This window comes from Bidens hawaiensis, unplaced genomic scaffold, assembly GCF_021521415.1.
Source record: "Bidens hawaiensis isolate Kalapana, Puna unplaced genomic scaffold, B.hawaiensis_p1.1 tig00016945_1, whole genome shotgun sequence".
NCBI classification, from domain to species: Eukaryota; Viridiplantae; Streptophyta; class Magnoliopsida; order Asterales; family Asteraceae; genus Bidens; species Bidens hawaiensis.
In genome coordinates, this window is record NW_027492568.1 from 365001 (window position 1) to 384562 (window position 19562).

The 19562-nt window shown below is 37.1% G+C and overlaps 4 protein-coding genes across 4 annotated transcripts in view; all 4 read right to left on the reverse strand.

Moving 5' to 3' along the window:
* Positions 1-19562, reverse strand: part of LOC143552580 (mitochondrial import inner membrane translocase subunit TIM10-like) — a 117798-nt gene that overhangs the window by 23045 nt on the left and 75191 nt on the right. The window lies entirely within an intron of this gene.
* Positions 1434-3162, reverse strand: LOC143552592 (uncharacterized). The gene is made up of 3 exons (XM_077042768.1): positions 2917-3162; positions 2287-2329; positions 1434-1592 (listed from the first exon to the last, which is right to left on the reverse strand). The coding sequence occupies exons 1-3, from the start codon at positions 3160-3162 to the stop codon at positions 1459-1461; spliced, it is 423 nt and encodes a 140-aa protein (XP_076898883.1). The 3' UTR covers positions 1434-1458.
* On the reverse strand, positions 4901-7418 carry LOC143552602 (tubulin beta-2 chain-like). The gene is made up of 3 exons (XM_077042776.1): positions 7005-7418; positions 5813-6082; positions 4901-5711 (listed from the first exon to the last, which is right to left on the reverse strand). Exons 1-3 carry the CDS (start codon positions 7396-7398, stop codon positions 5032-5034), a joined length of 1344 nt encoding a protein of 447 aa, XP_076898891.1. The 5' UTR covers positions 7399-7418; the 3' UTR covers positions 4901-5031.
* Positions 12091-17635, reverse strand: LOC143552593 (uncharacterized). The gene is made up of 6 exons (XM_077042769.1): positions 17578-17635; positions 15871-16125; positions 15562-15783; positions 12560-15484; positions 12296-12480; positions 12091-12212 (listed from the first exon to the last, which is right to left on the reverse strand). Exons 2-6 carry the CDS (start codon positions 16075-16077, stop codon positions 12140-12142), a joined length of 3612 nt encoding a protein of 1203 aa, XP_076898884.1. The 5' UTR covers positions 16078-16125; positions 17578-17635; the 3' UTR covers positions 12091-12139.

The following is a 19562-nucleotide window of genomic DNA, read 5'->3' on the forward strand; positions in this document are numbered from 1 at the left end:
AAAGAAATCAAGGTGCTTTGACTTGTATCTTATATTTCCTATGCTACATGTAAATGCATATACCCTTTTTTCTTACCATTATAAAGTATTTAATAGTGGTGGCACACTGGCACTATTGGAGAAATAAAGACAGTTGGGTAATGGGTATTTGTGGGTAAAAATATATTGCTACTATGAGTGACCATAGCAGCGTAATTTTAGTTTTGAAACAATCTCAAGTGGATAGTTGGTTGTACATTGTTTTGAGGCTCTAGCTCTTTGCAGGAGGCTTTTTTTTATTTTTGTTTTTTGTTTAAAAAACTTAGCAGGGATAGTAACCGATCAAGTTGTTACAAACTAGTCGATTATGTATTGGCAAAGATGATTTTTTTATTTATTTATTTTGATTTTTTCTTACTCGTTTTTATGAAAATTCATCACACGTAAATCATTTATTGTTGATCATTATTAATGAAGAGAATCGACTATATAAAATTTAAACGACAGTTTTAATTTTTTTCCAAGGGTATGCTTAATACTCCTAAGTGATTTCGATTGCATAATTGAAATATTTATTTTCTTTAACCTTAATAATAACTTTATCAATTTTGTAATATTATTTTGTAACTTTGTTTAATTAAGTTGTAAACAAATGGCTGTATTTTTTGTGGTTATTATGTTAGATGGTTGTTCTGTCTTTTATCGCATTACTTAATACAAGAATCTAATTCTATTTTAATAATGGGAAGAACTAAAAATTAAACGTGTTCATGTTGCACAAGTGTCAACTAGTAATTAGTAATTACACACAAATTTGCCGGCCTTGTTCCCAACAACCTTCGTTTGTTCAAAAAGTAAACTACATAAAAGTCACACGAGTAATCAAGAGAAGTTTTTTTTGGTTGATATGTTTTTTTGGCTCAATCTATTGTTGATAACAAATAACTTGAAACGATTATCTGCGGAGAAAGTCAAATATTTACCCCCGGAACCTCGACACAAAGTTGCACCTATCGTTTGTACAGCTATGTGGTCTTGAGGCATCATAAACAATGTCGTAAAAAGTTGCACGAGATGATAATGGGAGTCTCGGGTCACTAAGTAAGCTAAGTTATGACTATAGGACAAGACACGTTAAATCAACGATTTAAAGATGTCTTGCATATGCGTGGTGGTTTTGGGTTCTGATTAATGATTGTTGGTACTAGAAAATCTTTTCTTTAAACAGAATGTGTTCATGAAACCTTAAAAATGTCGAAAGTTATGGTGTGAACATACCAGCACTAGTACACACCATACTGAGCAATGGTCCTATAACCGGACACTTGATGAGATCCCATCATCATAGTAGTAGCAAATCTTAAAAAAATGAAAATAGGGATATGTTCAACAACAAAAAAAAGACTTCAATGGCATCTAACATTCTAACCACGAATAACTTATCTATGATAAATTGATAATCACCCTAAATTGGGAGCATCATGTGGCTTGAACTTCTGGTTCGGGTTGTGGTTGAGATGTGATTTGTTCGGTTTTGTTTGAGTTAGGAATGTACTTCCAACAACGTTTGTGAACACCACTAATTTTCTTTGGAGCATCAGCAGCCGGTACACCTACATAATCATCAACATTAGACACTTGTTAATACTAGCATTCCCAAACAAAACTTTTGAGGTCAAAGTCAAACAAATCTTTAAAATATCAACATTGTAACAATTTGCACAAGCGTTTTCAATTACAAACTTGAACAATAAGATTTAGCACCAAATCCTTGTACAAGATATGTACACTAATTTATCCAAATTTAAAACAAACTACGTAACATAAAAGTCATAAATCACCTAAACCAATTGAGATCATGAACATTTTCTTTGTCATATACCATCTGATAATTCCTTCCATCAAGTTAAGCTCTAAAAGCCCACGAAAAAAACAAATTCACGACATACAAACTACCATAGCCTATCAATTCCAATCTGATCTAAAAGCTGATTCTGCAAGCAGTAACCATGAACAAGACAAGAATCAAATATCCAAGCATCTCCTAAAAAATAAAATTCTTGATTTTGAATATCCATTGTTCAAAAGTAGCATTTTATCATTGACTCGTTGCGTACTATCTCTATTATCAAACCGAAAACGTAAAAATCAACTAAGACGTATTCCTCACCCTCATATGCTAAAATCATATTACCCGTTTCATTAATACTGATCCCCTCATCTTTCAAATTAATCAATCCACCAAAGCCCTAAATCCCCATCGCAAATTAAAATTATGTAACAAGTTAAAAAAAAATCAGAACTCACCATCCTTATGAACAATCCCCCAAGCCTTCCCATGCTTGCCATCCTGAAAACACACACCAAATTAACAATCAATTAGCATTTCAACAATTCAACATCAATTTTACACAAATAAGCAAAATCAGCTGTGTAGAAACAGTCACATGCTTGATTTTCAAATGTAATCCATATAATTTCTGCAAAGAAATAGACGTCTAGCTCCTTTTGTTTGGTAGGGGTGAGCAATAACTAAACCATTAATCGAAACAAATGAAACCAAACTAACTCAAAATCATGCCCTTGGTTAACCAACTTTAACCAAACCGAACGGAACTAGTGGCGCAAACGGGCCGAGCTGCTTTTGAGCTACTCAAGATCGGCTCGTAAAAAAAAGCTCGATCGAACTGAGCTTAAATGAGCCCAAGCTTCACTAGCAGCGCATCTTGTTGCCCGTCTTGATGTAAAAAAAAGAAGACTTGCACCTAATGCCTATCTTTTATGCCTCCATTTCATGTATATATTAATACACACACACACACACCCCTCCATTTCATGTTATATTTATTATTAAGAGAAAACCAACAAACTAACTGAATAAACCCTAAAATCAATAGACGAGCAATATGTGATTTGAATTGAGAAATAAAAAGGGACCTTGTAGAGATTAATCTTGGTGATCTGATAAGCAACACCAGACCAGTGAGTTTTGGCCATTTGATAATCAATGCCCCAATTAGGAAGAAACTGAGCCACCTCGAACAGATTCTTCTTCTTATTATTTCTCTTGGATTTCAATGACACTGTTGTGCTAGGGTTTGAAGAAGAGGATGTGCTTAATGTTCTTCTGATTAAGTTGAATGATAACTGCTTCCATGAGTTACCTACTGATCTCGTCGCCATGTGGTTGCGGCCCCTTCTGTCGCTGGTTCCAAGATTTCAAGCGTTCGCGTGTTTATTATGAATTTGTACCTATACCCCGGTTTGTCGAAATTTGTATATTTTACATTTCTTTTCTTTCGTTCTTTTTAATTCGTATTCGACGACCTAGTGATTTGAACTTACATCCTTTTGGAAAAGCAAAGCGAAGCTTTATTCAATTCTTTGGTATTCCTAGGTACTAGGTAGTAAGCCCATCAGCTTGTGTTTTTTTTTTTCCATACCGTGGAACTGCAGTTCAGTTTAATCATGTAATGTATGAAAGTGATTAAATCGGTGTTTGACCCAAAAACAACGTTCACTTAATTCTAGTAATATAACAAGAAGTTTCATAGCACCTAAAGTTGGTTTTTCTCTAAAAGTCATAGTCCTAGAAGTTTCAAGGTAAGTCTAACTAAGGTTGTTTCTAACACCTTTATTTCTCGCCCTATATAGGGTGGACGACATGGAAAGCAAGATGATTGGGATAATTGAAGTAGCGTGCTGGTACCGACGGGAATATCGTCCCTTCCAAGTCGTTTTCCCCAATTAAGAATTTTATCACGTGCATCTTTGAGCACTTATGTTAGTTGGTATCTTTGTTATTATTTAATAGGGTTATGTTTACTATTTATAACATTAAGCTGTGTCATGTGTGCATATCGATGTTCCATCATTCTATTGTACAACCACTCATGTGAAGGCGCAATTTGAAGTTCTCCTAAGATGTCATGCACATCACTCCTTTAAGACTCATCATCCATATCAATGAGGTATGTTCCACCATCTTGAACAAGACAGGAGTGACCCTCAAACCATTTTTTAACATTTGCCACATCATACCAACCAATAGTCTTTTTATCCTACAAGAAGCTCACGTGCTTGTTTTTTTGTTTAGAGTGGAAACTTCCCACAAGGTCACCTTCATGAATGGTTTCCGCCAAAGTGCGTTTAACTTTTGAGTTCTCTTATTTACAACCATTGTTTTCAAAAGACACTAAAGATATTTTAGGATGTGTATAAATTATGTCAAAGTATCGTCTCATATGAATGGACAATGTGAGATTTACCTAAGGTGGGAGTATGAGAAACGTCTAAATGTGGAGATACTGAGATAGTGTTGTCATAAGTAGTATGCCTCTTTTAATTTGTCATTCATGCTTTTGATTTTTCTATCGACGTTTATGTGCAACTCGCAATCTACATGGTGGGCGTTGGATACGTGTCGGTTTAGGATACACCTCTCAAAACTCGAACATAGCATTGCCCTACGAGACAAGATGGAAATAATACAACCCACTATATTATATTGTACGAGTCTTGTGTATTTATATGCATAAACAGAAAGACACCATCTCTAAATAAAATCTTAAAAGGAAAAAGGTATATGTCATCTTGAGGTGAAATTTATGGCTATAATCAAAATATCTATACATCGGGTCCACACTTTCCTATCACTTGCTTTCTTTCTCGCTTCACTCCCTATCACTCGTGGTCCTACACCATCTTATAAGTTATAACCCCACCATTTGCTATACATGTATAATAATATGAAAAAGAATCTTGCATTTAGTAAACGACTAGCCAGTAAGTGTTTGTAGGTTTAAAAGGGTTTAACTTTAAACATTGGTCCTAATGGTCCCAGCCAAAACATTGGTCCCAATTATCAACAAAACAAAAAAATACAACAAGATAAAAGCAAATATTACTCAAACAAACAGTACCACAATTCATAAGTCTTTCTTATAGCAATAAACATTGCTTTCATTAAACTACCACCACAACTAACCTTCAACTACACCTTTAACAAAATGGTAGTTAAGATAACCACCAAACAAACATACCCACTAATCATCAAGCCTCATCACCATACTCTTCTTCCTCATCCTCATACTCGCCTTCTTCATCAGCAGTTGCATCTTGATACTGTTGATACTCGGAAACCAAATCATTCATGTTACTTTCTGCTTCAGTGAACTCCATCTCGTCCATACCCTCACCCGTATACCAATGCAAAAAGGCCTTGCGCCTAAACATAGCGGTAAACTGCTCACTAACACGTCTAAACATTTCTTGTATTGATGTGGAGTTCCCAATAAAAGTAGACGCCATTTTCAAACCGGTCGGTGGGATATCACACACAGTTGACTTGACATTGTTTGGGATCCACTCGACAAAGTAAGACGAGTTTTTGTTTTGCACGTTTAACATTTGCTCGTCAACTTCTTTCGTGCTCATTTTTCCACGGTAGATCGCTGATGCAGTTAGGTAGCGACCGTGGCGCGGATCTGCTGCACACATCATGTTCTTTGCATCCCACATTTGCTGGGTGAGTTCGGGGACAGTTAATGCACAGTATTGTTGGGACCCTCGTGAAGTGAGAGGGGCAAAACCGACCATGAAGAAGTGCAGACGCGGGAATGGAATTAGATTGACCGCAAGCTTCCTTAAATCCGAGTTAAGCTGACCCGGAAACCTTAAACAGCATGTGACACCCGACATGGTTGCAGAGATTAGGTGGTTCAAATCACCGACTGTAATAACAAATACACGATTATCAGAACCAGATAATAATGATAATAATAATAATAATAATAATAATAATAATAATAATAATAATAATAATAATACTTACAGCTTGGGGTGGTTAATTTGAGGGTTCTGAAGCAGATATCATACAATGCTTCATTATCAAGAACCATACATTCATCTGCATTCTCAACAAGCTGATGAACAGATAATGTGGCGTTGTATGGCTCAACGACGGTATCTGAAACTTTGGGAGATGGGAATACTGAGAAGGTCATCATCATCCTATCGGGATATTCTTCTCGGATCTTTGAGATCAAAAGTGTTCCCATACCAGACCCGGTTCCACCGCCAAGAGAATGGCACACCTGAAAACCTGCAACACAAAAATATGAATACTTGAGAATCAACAGACTTAACTGATAACAATTGATGATTAGAACTATAAGAGAATATGTATACTGTAAAAAGCTAATAAGAGATGCATCGCTATTTCAATCGTTCATTCCAAGCTAGAGAGTAGATCTCAGATCTCAACAGTATCACTTCACCACAAACTCTTACAACAAAAACTAAAAAGTGATTACATTCAATTGCTTCACATGCTTTCAGAAAAAAAAAATCAATGAACAGCGCAGATGTAGGGGTGCAAACTATCCAAACCACTACTCGAAATTAGATCAATAAAAAAGCTCAAAAGGAGCCAAGCTTAGGCTTGTTTAAAATATTCTCAAAATACATATGTTTGGGATTGATTTTGAAAACCGCTTATTGGCTTTTTCAGAAAGCCATTTTGAAAAGCTAAAATTTGAGGCTTTTAGAAAACTGCTTTTTAACAATAAAAAGGACTTTTGTTATTGTCAAACACTTTTTAACTTATAGGCTTTTTAAAAAAGCCAATAAGCAGTTTTAAAACTCAATCCCAAACATGCTCTAAAAACATATAAAATTAATTAATTAATAAATAATAAGCAAGCCAAGAGCAAGATTAAAAACAACTTACAAGCTGCGCTCGAAACAAGCTGAGGTTGAGTAAGTCAATCGAGCCTAGCCGGCTCATTTACACTCCTCACATATCTATCAGTTCATACAGGACTAACAGACCTCAAATAATGTCATTTCATGTTTATATCATATCTACTATCAAAATCACTACTCACAAGTTATAAAAACTAGATCTAGCATTTACAACAGACAAATCTCATAAAAACTCATACAACTTCATACGCAAACCAACATAAATCAAACAATTAACAAATACATAAAACAGATCTATAATAATAATAATAATAATATACCTTGTAAGCAATCACAGTTCTCAGCCTCCTTCCTAACAACATCCAGAACCGAGTCAATCAACTCAGCACCTTCCGTATAATGTCCTTTGGCCCAATTATTACCCGCACCAGACTGTCCAAACACAAAGTTATCCGGCCGGAATATCTGACCGTACGCGCCAGATCTGAGACTGTCCATGGTCCCAGGCTCCAGATCCATAAGCACGGCGCGTGGAACGTACCTTCCGCCACTCGCCTCATTGTAGTAGACGTTGATTCGTTCGAGCTGGAGCTCAGAGTCGCCGGTGTACTTGCCGGTAACATCAATCCCGTGCTCAGCACACACCACCTCCCAGAACTTGGCTCCGATCTGGTTGCCGCATTGGCCGCCTTGAACGTGTAGGATTTCACGCATTTTGCAAAGAGAGGAATTAGGGTTTGATGCAAATGCAAAGAGTGAGAGTGAAATGAATAATGTGGAGGGTGTTTATTTATTTATATTATAAGGGGGTGGGTTTGCCAGAGGTTAAATGATTGAGGACAGTGTTTGTTTGGAAAGTGATGCAGAGTGTACTGGTGGTTTTAAGTGTTTGGGTTTGGGTTTAGTGGTTTGTGATCTGGAAAGTGATTTAATGAGCTCAAACGGCTTTGCTGTTTTGAAATTCAAATTGCTAACGGAGGAATGAACGGATGAGATTTGGTTTGGGTTGTGATGATCGGACGGATGTGTGAATAGTTGTTTCGAATGGTTTGCAGTTTTCAACCAGTGTGAAATAAAGAATTATTATTATCAACTAGGCTTTATTAAGGGGATTTTATTTAGGTTTTTGTTTTTAATAGTTTTACTATTTTTATATTTTGTAATTATTTGTTTTATTTTTTAACATAGCTTGGTTTTAAATTAATATGTATATAGTAGTTTGTTACGTTACTTATATTTGTTTAACGTTAGGGCTCTTTCAATTGAAATGTGTATGTTCTTAGATTTTTAACGAACCAACATTAACAAACACGAATATGCTGCTTTTTTTAGAACGAACAAACAAGAACACAAATATTTGTCTTAAAAACTTGCAACAATACATGTTGCAGGTTGACTGATAATCCTAAGTGCTAGAGAGCATAATCCAGTTACGATAGCTGGCCCAAAAGACGGCTACAATTTTCTCATGCAAAACCCTTTGTCAACCATGTCACAAGGTAGACAAACGCAACCAGAAAAAAAATCGCCCGCGGAAACACCTTTTTGAAGAACTGCCCAGCTACAGACATATAAGTAACATAGCAGTATCTATGTGAGTAGAAATAATGTAAAATGCTATACTTAACAATATACAAAATGTTCTTATGACACCTTATCTTTGGTAATTGACATGAAACTGCAACTAGCTTATGCGCTTGTGCTTATATTTGCTGTTGTGCTTATATTTCCTGCAAAATAACCATAAATAGATTTCAACAAACCGAGTACATCTCTGGTTACTAATAATTTTCTGAGAGCATCTCCAATGCTTTGTTTATGAGAAAGTTGACGACACACAAGAAAGAAAAGGCAGTCTACATTCTGATACACGTTGAGTTTTGTTTGAGCCTCACTCTCACAACTCTTTCTCTCACACGCACATAATACTATTTTAACATAACATATATAATGATACTTGAAAATGGACGTAATGGGAGATGAAACGGTTGTTTGTCCATGTCTGAATTAATCCGATAGTGACTAGTTTATGACCGCCTAAAACGTCTTGTGTTGAAGATGCTTAAAAACAATGCGTTATGTTATAAATCAAACTTTATTTTAAACAGCTATACATAAGTTTAAACATCAATGGTTTTTGATTACGCATTTGTCAACGTAGTCGTCCGTACATTTTTAGACCAGTCAACTTCTACATTAGCATTTACGACAAGATGGAATGCAAGGTGAACTCTTGTTTGTCACTAGCCCACTAGGTGTTCATTGTTCTGGCTTTTTCTTCTTTTTAATGAAGGTAACCTTTTTTCAAAAAAAGAAAAAAGAAAAGAAAAGAAAAGAAAAACTATATCCTTTTATAATTATTTATCAATCGATTTACAAATAATTAAATATCACCTTTTGTTCTAACCAATTATTTAGATATTCAACCCCAAAAAATCGTATGTATAGTTTTAGCTAGACAACGTCAATTGTGTTTTCTTTTCTTCAAATCAAAATTATCGGATACTTTATTAAAAAGTATTTCTAGTAACGGATGGCAGCCAAAATAAGTGATTTTATACCAAATTTCTATAATAAATTGAAGAATATATTTTTATAACCTTATTCAACGCACAAAGCTCTTTTTAACGAAATATTTTTAAAATCAAACTTCATAAAGCGCAAATGTTGATGATTTGTAGGTATAAGTTTGTCATTTAGAAGCTTCCCAAAATTGGCTGGTTCCATACAAGAATAACAAAAATGTTACCTAATTCCTAAAGATGATATCAATACAAAGTTTTATATGAAATTACAACTTTTGAATCCACAATCCTTACAAAAACAATACCTGGATAAGTAGGCGTAGAAGATTGGTCTAACAAACTACAAACGCTTCATGTCATGAGTAGAACTAGAAGTTCAGGGTCCGGCCGGCCAAATTTCTATCAACAAGGGTATAAACGTCAAATTGTCAGTGGATGGCTGAAGCGAACGGAAAAAGAATTCTACTGACCCCTCCGTGGAAAAGTTCTGGTTGGTTACTGCTTCACAGACACTCATTGATGAATTAGACGATAGATACTAATATCATAAAAGTAGATACTTGAAGCCTAAATACAAAAATAATCAAAATCCAGCTATAGTTGCAATCCAGACAAGCCATGCTTCTATAGTTGTAAATCCGCATGTCTAATTATATAAAAGAGATTATATTATATACAGCAGCATAGTAGACTCCAACTCTGATAACCTACAATTTTGGGTGCATTCTCCAAATGTTTTAAACTAGAGGCGGTCAGTTAGTAACTAATCAGTTAATGCTATTTACTTAATAATAGTCTCAAAACACTTATTGTCCAAAATATCTTTTAAGTACCCAGCAGCAAGTCTGGCCTGTTTAATTGACTTAATTTTTTATTTTTTATTTTTACTATTTTTATTAACCTTGTTTATTAATTATGGATATAACATAAGCCATAACCCAAACCGACGAGTTCACAGGTATAGAAAGCTGAATTGCCGCCTAAGTTTTCAAGTTACAGGACTTAGATGACTTTGTTTGTCTTGTTACTTGTGTGCTCCAAGTTCTATGGCTACCTAGTAAATTAGTTTTTCAATCTTGTATTTTTCTGTTCATGTATGAAAAATCATTGAAGCTTAGGAGGTATCCAGATGAAACTATATACTTGCTCAGTAAATTCTTTGTTACTAATCCCGAAACTTAAAAAACGAAAGGTAAAGGTCCACAAATCAAAAGTACAAAGACTATTGAACAAACATAGGCCCAAATAGAAAAATTAACTTGATAGACTTGCATAAAGATCATGCGCTTTTCTAGTATTCATTATTTTCTTCCTAGATGGAATTATGATCTTTTTCAGGTTCACGGAATTGATCTCTGTTACAACATTTACACAGTTGAGCCTAAGAGACCTGTATAACTACAAAATCTTATGGATTCCTCCCTCAAGTAGTAACAAGTTGTTAATCTACACTAGATGAGGCCAAACTATATAAATCCAGAATTTATTAAATCACATATGTAGCGCTGGTACTTCTGGTCATATATCCTGCTTTTGAGACTATGGCAATAAAAATAAAAGGATCCAGAACCAAAACAATTACCAAGCTGTGAAAAAGAACATATCACTAAGCTGCAATCTTGGTATGATCATGTAATCTTCTAGTGTGCCTTGGTATTAAAAGCTGTAATTAGGTCCCGCAAGGCCTATATACTTTTAAACACAAAAAAAAAAAAAAAAAAGATTTTGAAATATATACACACCAAAAAGCTCTACCGAAAAGAAGACCAATGCTATGCACTACCCAGGCATCTCTATGTACAGAATACTTATATTTCACCTGAATGCATACTTCTCTTATATCTATGGATCCAAATTTTTTTTTTTAAATGCAAGAAAGAAGCCATTTCTAATTTGTACACACTTTAATGTACGAGAAACAAGTAGTCTATTCAAGTACTCACTAAACAACTGACTCAACTCAAAGTACAAGCTCAAAAGCAGCATCCTAAAGAGGGCAATTCACAATAGGCATACAATTACAAATCAAAAGCCCATGTAACCATATATAAGAAAGAGATTTGTAGTGTTAGCATATTATGGCTTTGAGTTTTTTGGTGATCGAGGATGGTTCTGCTGACGTCTCCCTATCTTCCTCTTGCATTAAAACCTTCTCACTGACAAATAGCAACCGCCATATACAGAGCCACCACCTCACACATCACATCATGGACCACCGCACGTCACCTCCTAAAGTGTTTAACCGTCGCTTTGGACGTCTTTCTAAGACCAAGAGTTATGCAATTAACTTATACGCGTACGTCAATTATTAAGTAAATATTTCCTTATTAACGTATTTCATAAGCTGCCAAAGTATTCTTGTAAATTCTGCTACTAAAAAGCACCAGTTTCTTTGTAAAAACAACGGTAATAACTAACTAGCCAAACTAAAAGCCGCTTCAGCTAAAAATAAAACAAGTCCATTCCTTCTATTGCCACATGCTAAAGCTGGGCTAAACATATAATCTGTGAGTTAGTAGATAGTTAGAAATAATGTCTCAAAACCATGGATCATGCAGCAATCAATTACAGGTGATGAATTCCTCAAGATAGATAGATATATAACTAAAAAACATAAACCAGAAATTTAGAAAAAGTAACCAGACCTCAGACATAGAAGTACTTAATCATACTAAAAAACTCACAAGTTATCTAAAAGCACCAGTTCAACATAAAGCTAACAAACTTCAAGATAGTAAGACACACCAACCTAAATTCCAAGAAACTTACAGTTCCCAAAAACCATCTTGAACAACAAAGCAGCAACCTGAAACACAAAACAAGCATAAACCATCCAAAAGAGCATCTGATAATGACTCACCACTTTTGCTAAATGTAAAAGCACCAAAGATGGTACTGCTTTGATCAGTTCTCAATACTACCATCATCACCTAAGGCATATCAGGATGAGCATTAATCTCTGGATTTCTGAATTTGCCCGTCTCCTCACGATCTATAGATGTTCTACAATACAGGAAAAAAGGTTGTGTAAGTTTAAGCCACAAAAAGAATCAGTTTATGAATAAAAGAACCAAAATAAGGCATACCTCTGCCTCTTGGCATTTTTCTTCTTAATGCTAATAACCATGTCCATAGACATCCTCTGGTGCTCACGGGTTTGACCATGCATTTCTAGACCTTCCACACTTTCACAGTCAACTTTACAAATGCGACACCAGCCCATGCTAAACGTCTCTCTCTTCATCGATGGGTCAAATGAGTCAGGCCCACCCTAACCAATTCAAAACTCATTACATTGTAGCAATTAGGAACAATGATATGATATTCCAAAAGGTTTACAAGATACTTACTGAATAAAATTCACCATCACTTGGAAATCCATGACGAGAATAACTATTTCTGAAAAATGGTTCATCCAAACGTGGACGAGTTGACTTAAGGCCAAACAGTTCTCCAAAACGTGGCTGATGATAGAAACCCCCAGGCCCATTAGGCTCCCCTGAACGACCATAAGCATGGAATGAGCCAAAACCAGGCTCCCTCGGGCCAAAAGGTTCACCATTCATGGGCTTTCGTGGGCCCTCAAACTCCCCTATATGCATGTGACCAGGTGGCCCCATCGGAAATCGTTCACCAAATGGTTGCCTGTCCATATTTCTGCCATCATATAAACTTCTTGGACTGGTAGGTGGTAAACGATCCATATGAGGCTGACCAAAGCCACGCATTGGCCCAAGAAAATCAGGGTTTTGGCGGTTATGTTCAAACCTCCCTCTGTTGTCATGTATAGTTCCAGGAAGTGGTCTTCCACTAGACTCATTGGGATGGTATGGTGGCAACCTTGGTCCGGCATCATAACCATAACCATGAGGATCTTTTTCATAAAACCTTGATGGCCTTAACATGTGCCTCCCAAATTTTGGAGATCCCTCATGGAACTGTTTGAAACTCTCCTCAGGGTGGCGGATTGGTGGCATGGGAAAGTTGTTAGAGTTTCTAAACTTTTCATCACCAAAAACAGGTGCGGATGACGAGTCAAAACCTGGTGGTGTGGCCCCATTCATCCTCATTAAATTTGATTCAACACCATAAGGTGGTCGATAAGGTCCCCTGTCTAGATTCCCAGGTAAATGGGAATCTTGTCGTCTACTGTCAAAATGAGATTCCATTGGACCATGATGACCATGTGGCAAAGGTGGTTCCAATGGATCACCTTCAGACATCCCGGAATTCTTACCATGTGGTTCATAACCCCTGGGGTTAGCAAAACCACTAGGTCCACCCGACGGAACTTCATGGTGGAACGGCCGAGGTTGATTTGGACCAGGTGGTTGAAATTTCTCACCTGGATGTGGGCCATGAGGCAAGTAACCATGACCAGGAGGCCTTAAATGGCTTGGGGAGTGCCCCATTGTCTGTTCAGCATTAGAAGCTGACTGCAATGACATAGGTGCAACAGGTCTTTGTTGCTGCCCAGGAAACCCATAAGGCACAGGAGGGTGTGTAGATTGTTCACCAATCTGACCTTGAGGTGTTGTTTGGGATTGATTAAATGGTCCATTACCAGGCTGAGAAGAACCATGAAACTTCACGCTTATATCCCCTGGTTTTGCAGAATCAGTAGTGGCACCATCTTTGTTCTCTTCTTTAACTCTTAGTGTAGAAGCAGAATCACCTGGAATCACTTGTGCCTGATGCAACTCAGAAGCAGCGGCATCCTTGATCAATGTTTCATCTTTCCTGTTGCCATTTTCACGTTTAAATTCTTCTTTCATGCCAGCTTCAGGTTTTACTTCATTGAACTTAGCTCCAAAATCATTGGGCTCAGACTTCTTCAGAGAAGGTGATTTATCTTCTTGTTGCTCTGCCCTTCTTTCAAGTGTCTGATCACCACCCGAAGGTGGTGCATACTCGCTGTGTTGCTGATTTATATTACTCTGGTTTACATAAGGCTGGTTCAAACCAAACTGTGGCGGTCTGGCTGGAGGTGTGATACTTGCTGAACCAGAAGATTGGGGATACGGATGTGGCTGGCCTCCCTGATTCAACATAGCAGGTCCTCCCACATAAGGTGGCATGCCATGTGACAATGCATTCCCTTGTTGCATGTGAGCAAATCCAGGAGAAGGTTGTTGCATTGGCTGAGGTGGCAGCTGTGGGTGTACATGCTGATGTGCAAAAGGAGCAGCAAGCCGTGGCTGACCTTGAAGTTGACCAGGCATTTGACCTGGGAACGCTTGAGGCTGCCGCGAATACTGTGGAGGAATTGGTTGCTGGACCTGATGTGAAGCGGGACGCTGCAGAGGCGGCAGCATATGAGGAGGTTGAGGAGGACGCATATGAGAAGGTGGTGGTGGTGGTGGTGGAAATTGCGGCGGCAAAGAGCCAGATGGTGGCTGCACTTGCATAGGATGCTGTTGAGGTGGAGCATGCTGAATTTGCTGTTGTTGCTGTGGTGGATTAGGTGGATGACCCGCCGGAGGATGTTGAAGATTAATCGGCTGCAATTGAGTCTGAGGCTGAGGCTGAGGCTGAGGATGGAATTGTGTGGGTGGTTGTGGGTAAGCTTGTGGTTGTGGTTGAGTTTGAGGATATGGTTGCACTTGAGGCGGCTGAGGAGGTTGCATCTGAGGAACAGGTTGCTGATATTGAGGTGCTTGCATAGGTGGCTGTGCATGACTTTGAACCAAATGTGACTGGACTTGTGAGTATGGCTGCACAGGAATGTGGCCATGAGCAACAGGCAGACCGCCTGAGTGACCTTGAGGCTGTGAACTCACCTGACCCTGGTTTTGACTCCGGCCTACCACCGCAGCCTGAGGATTTAGAGGTTGAGGCGGTCCATTGGCTGGAACTTGTGATTGAGCTTGAGGGTGTGTTTGAGGTTGGTTTTGAACCTGAGGCTGCACCGGTGGCATTGGGGCTTGCACTTGCTGCTGAACTTGTGGCTGAGACTGGGGCTGCTGGACTTGCTGAGCCGGCTGCTGTTGATACGGATAGTATTGTTGATAAGCCTGCTGGTAAGGATCATATCCAGGATACTGTTGGTAATATTGTTGATACTGTTGGTAATATTGCTGGTCAGGTGCAGGCATGGCTTGAGGGAGAGAATTTGAAGTTGCTGGCTGATTCAAATTATGGGCAGCGGGTCCCACAGCAGTATGAGATGTCTGTGACTGGGAACCTGACGGTGGTGCCACTGCTTGATTAGAAACTTTGCTTTGATCAGCAGACACCACTCCAGCCTCAGACCCTTGTGGTTGAGTGTTTGTACCCTGCTTGTGCACATTAATATTAATTACAACAAACATGAGAATAAAGTCTTGCTAATGACCAAACCAAATCTCATTACATTGACATTACAGGTCTGAGCATGTTCCTGCACTTGACGATGCACAATTTGAATCCCACATCGGTTGCATACAACTGGAGAATTACCAAAGGCACAAGCAGTACAGTGAGTTGTGCACTCAGATAAAGGACCTTGCCACACGCAGCCACTCCTATGATAGAGACAATGTACAGTTGTTTTCCCAATGGTGTCTGCTAGAGCCTTGTTTGATTCCACAAGTGGCTGAATAAAGGATTAACTTATTATTTTAATTTAAGTAAAAATTGGGATAATAGAATGGATGAAAAAAAAATATATAAAAAAGTTTACCTTTGAACCAGCTTCGGTTACTAAATAGCCATCGTAAGGGCAGGCCTGAGTACTGCTTACAACATATGACAAACAAGGTTTGCAATAAAGATGTGTGCATTGTGTCTGGATTGCTTCATGTGGATAGACAAGAGTTCTACAAACAGGACAAAAGTACTCTCCCGCAAGGGACTGAATGTTTAATATACACTCATTGTCAAAACCCATGTTGTTTCAAAATACTTTCTTCTGCATTCACAGTATATCAGCACAATCCTGAAAGACAAAATAGTTTTAAAGGTATATAACATATAAAGCCAATAAATATTGTATCAACAAAATAAGATAGAGAGAAAAAAACCACAAGTGAAGCAACAACAATGTACATCTCAAGATTATGCAGTGAATAAACTAAACTAATAAGCTAACATAATCAGTAAAAAGTCCGAATAGGCTAACATAATGCTTCAATTGATAAGGTAACATAATCAGCAAAAAGTCCTTATATGCTAACATAATTCTTAAATTAATAAGGTAACATAATCAGCAAATGGTGCAGTGAATAAACTGCATAAACACAAGAAAGCAACAAAAGTCCCAATTGGCAAAAGGTTAATTAAATATCTGAAATATACAATCGCTAATATATCGAGAACAAAATAAATTCACTCAAGGGAGTGCAACCAAAAGTTGATACGGTGAATTTTCAGTGTCGAACGGAGAGAACTAAAACAAATAGACAGAAGAATATGGATCAATAATAACAAATAAAAAATACTATAAAAAATGCTGGCATCTTTTTAATTGACTTGATGGCGTCATAACATGAGAAGTCAACTATATTATCTTATGTGATCCTTTGCATTGGCATCTAGAGCAACATTGCGTTAATTTCAAGCAACACAGATCAAAACCTATCTAAATTAGCCAACAATAGTAAAATGGTCACATTTATACATAACAATATCCCCCTTTCTATATAAAACATTAAAACTCCATGTTATAACGCTGACTTTTATCAACCATCAACCGACCAAAAGATATGAATAATTATAATGCTTTAAAGACAACAAATTGCTATTAACTGTTTTCCCATTTTGATTTTAGATTTGTTCTTAGTATATAACACTCTCCATCTCTCCCACAAGGCCACAAACAAAGCTAGCATTCATAATTACTTAAGTAGTCATTGGTCAAGAAAAAACGACGTCTCTTTCCTACTGACTAAGTGTAAACATCACTCTCTTAGCAAATACGTATTTATAAATGCAGTAACACTTCACCAAGTTCTCGGCCCCTAGTCCCCTACCCATCTTTATATAACAATAAGCACAAAAGTAACACAAGAAACAAATCAAAAGTTAAAATCTCTATGCATGAAGACGGCTACTCGGTGCAGCAAACTAGAAACTATGATTTTTAAAAAATATGTCCAACACACCAAGCCCTAATTCTTGTGAATTACATTTCTTTCTAACGCATCAAAAGCTCAATGCATCATCCACCAAATAAACACTATAGTTAATTAGCCTAAACATACTTTATCTACAAAACCTGATAAAACTGAAACAATAAGCATCACCTACTTAAACTTAAATTACATCTGAATCGAACGGACTCAAACTTTCAAAAACCGTCAATTCTTCCAGAAAGACAAAATACTATTAATTTGTGCGAAATTAAATCGATGAAACAAAAGCTAGGGTTTGGTGGAGCAAATAATAGAACCTTAATGACGATGAGAAAGATCAGCCAGAATCTGTTCGGATGAAGCTGTGAGAGGTGATCGACGGAGAAGAGAGAGTGCAGCGGTTGTTTGCTGGTGGCAGTGAGAGTTGCTGCTGCTATTTATGCCCTAGCCCTCCAGTGGCGTGTAATAAGAGAATGTGCGTTTTCTTAATTGATGAAACTACAGGGGTCGTTTCTGTAACTTTCGTGCCCATGAACCACGTGTTTAGGTAACCCATAGCCACTTAAACATTTGTTTGATGTGATGTAATGAACTTTGAATTATTTACACTAATCAATGAATAATGATAATTTACTTTTATTGAACTTTTATGTGTGTTAAATTCTTTAAAAAAAATAATATTCTATTTTTGAATCCACATTGCCCGATTACTGTGGAATTTGAACCTCAAATTTTAAAAGGGACAGAATACATATTATACCATCGAATACCACTTGATCAAATGTGTTTTGATTTTTATGTGTTAAATTAAATGTTGCTAAGTTCAAACAGTGAAATGTGAATATTAGATCAAAGCACAAGTCCTACTTAGTAACTTTAAGGTATTTATAACCGGTTTTGACTCATACAAAATCAAATTGCGTCACATATTTGTTTTCTTCATTTATATAACAAACCATAAACGCACCGGTTTGAGTCATATATGGAAATGGCTTATTTATTGATAATTTGATGTGGATATTGAAGAGATGTGATCCCGGATCCAGACGCGAACTCAAATAAGCCAAAGTTATGAAAGGGGAAAAACACCAAAATAAAAAACACACCCGCAGGCACACACCCTGGAGCAGATAAATCCAAATGTTGTGTTCCTGAGTTCCACTAATATAAAGAAATGAAAGAAAATGAGAGGAGGAAAAGATTGAGTGTGTTGCTTATTTTTTTAATGGAGAGAAAGGGAAAGAAAATTTGAGGGGGAGGGGGGGTGTTGAAGAGTAAATTAGGGGGATATGTTTCCTTCCAATTTGAAAGGAAATGGTAGAGAATTAAAGGAAATGAAAAAATAGAGAGAAAGGAAATTAGAATTCTATCCTTTAATGAACTCGGGAACACCGCGAAAGAGCCATATAGAGAGGTACACTTGGGACCACTGTCAATACCAGAGCTGTACAAGAATAAGCACAAGAGGTAGCACCACATGTAGAGCAGATATGTGAGGATCTACTGCGAGTCTACGACAACAGCGCGGAGGAGACATCGTTACCAAGCAATGGGCCCTGCGTAAAACGACATCCACGATCTCCACTATGATAGCTAGTGGCTACAATAGGGACATACCGAACATTCTCTTGACACGTGGCCCAATAAATATTCCATACCTCCGGCTATAATAAGACTCCGTCAAATGGTAAAAAGATTTTGATCTGACTCTCTCGATTCTCTCTTTATACTTACAACTTACCATGTTGATTCTCACATGCGGAGCGTAGTTATAGGAAGTCTCCTTTCTGTAAGGAGGCTAACAACGTTGTTAACTTTGAATATCACAACACATTCACTCTCGGATTCAAGATTTTTGGTTGGCCACACCTTATGAAAATACCCATTTTGACACTTTTGATCTCATTCGAACTCTCAAACTTGCTTTTCTTCGTATATCTTTAGAAAATTACTTTTCACATCTATGATAGTTTTGATTTTGATTTATGCCCAAACTGTTGTAATCCATAGGAAGCAAGGGCTTGTCGAGTGATTCAGATATTTCCAACTGACTAGTTCAAAATAATGAATTTGAGTATTAAGATTTTTAGGCTAAATGAAAACTTGGTCCAAACTCCAAACAATGAATATACGCCATAACTTTTTTGTTAATTAATGTTTGACTAATTACTATGCATATGGGATTAAAATATTTGAGTCACTTCAACAGTAAATATTTGGTCCATGATTTGATTTGTTATAAGTTTTTTCGAAAAATTTTGTTATATCTATTTGCACTTGCACAAGCTACACTAATATTGAG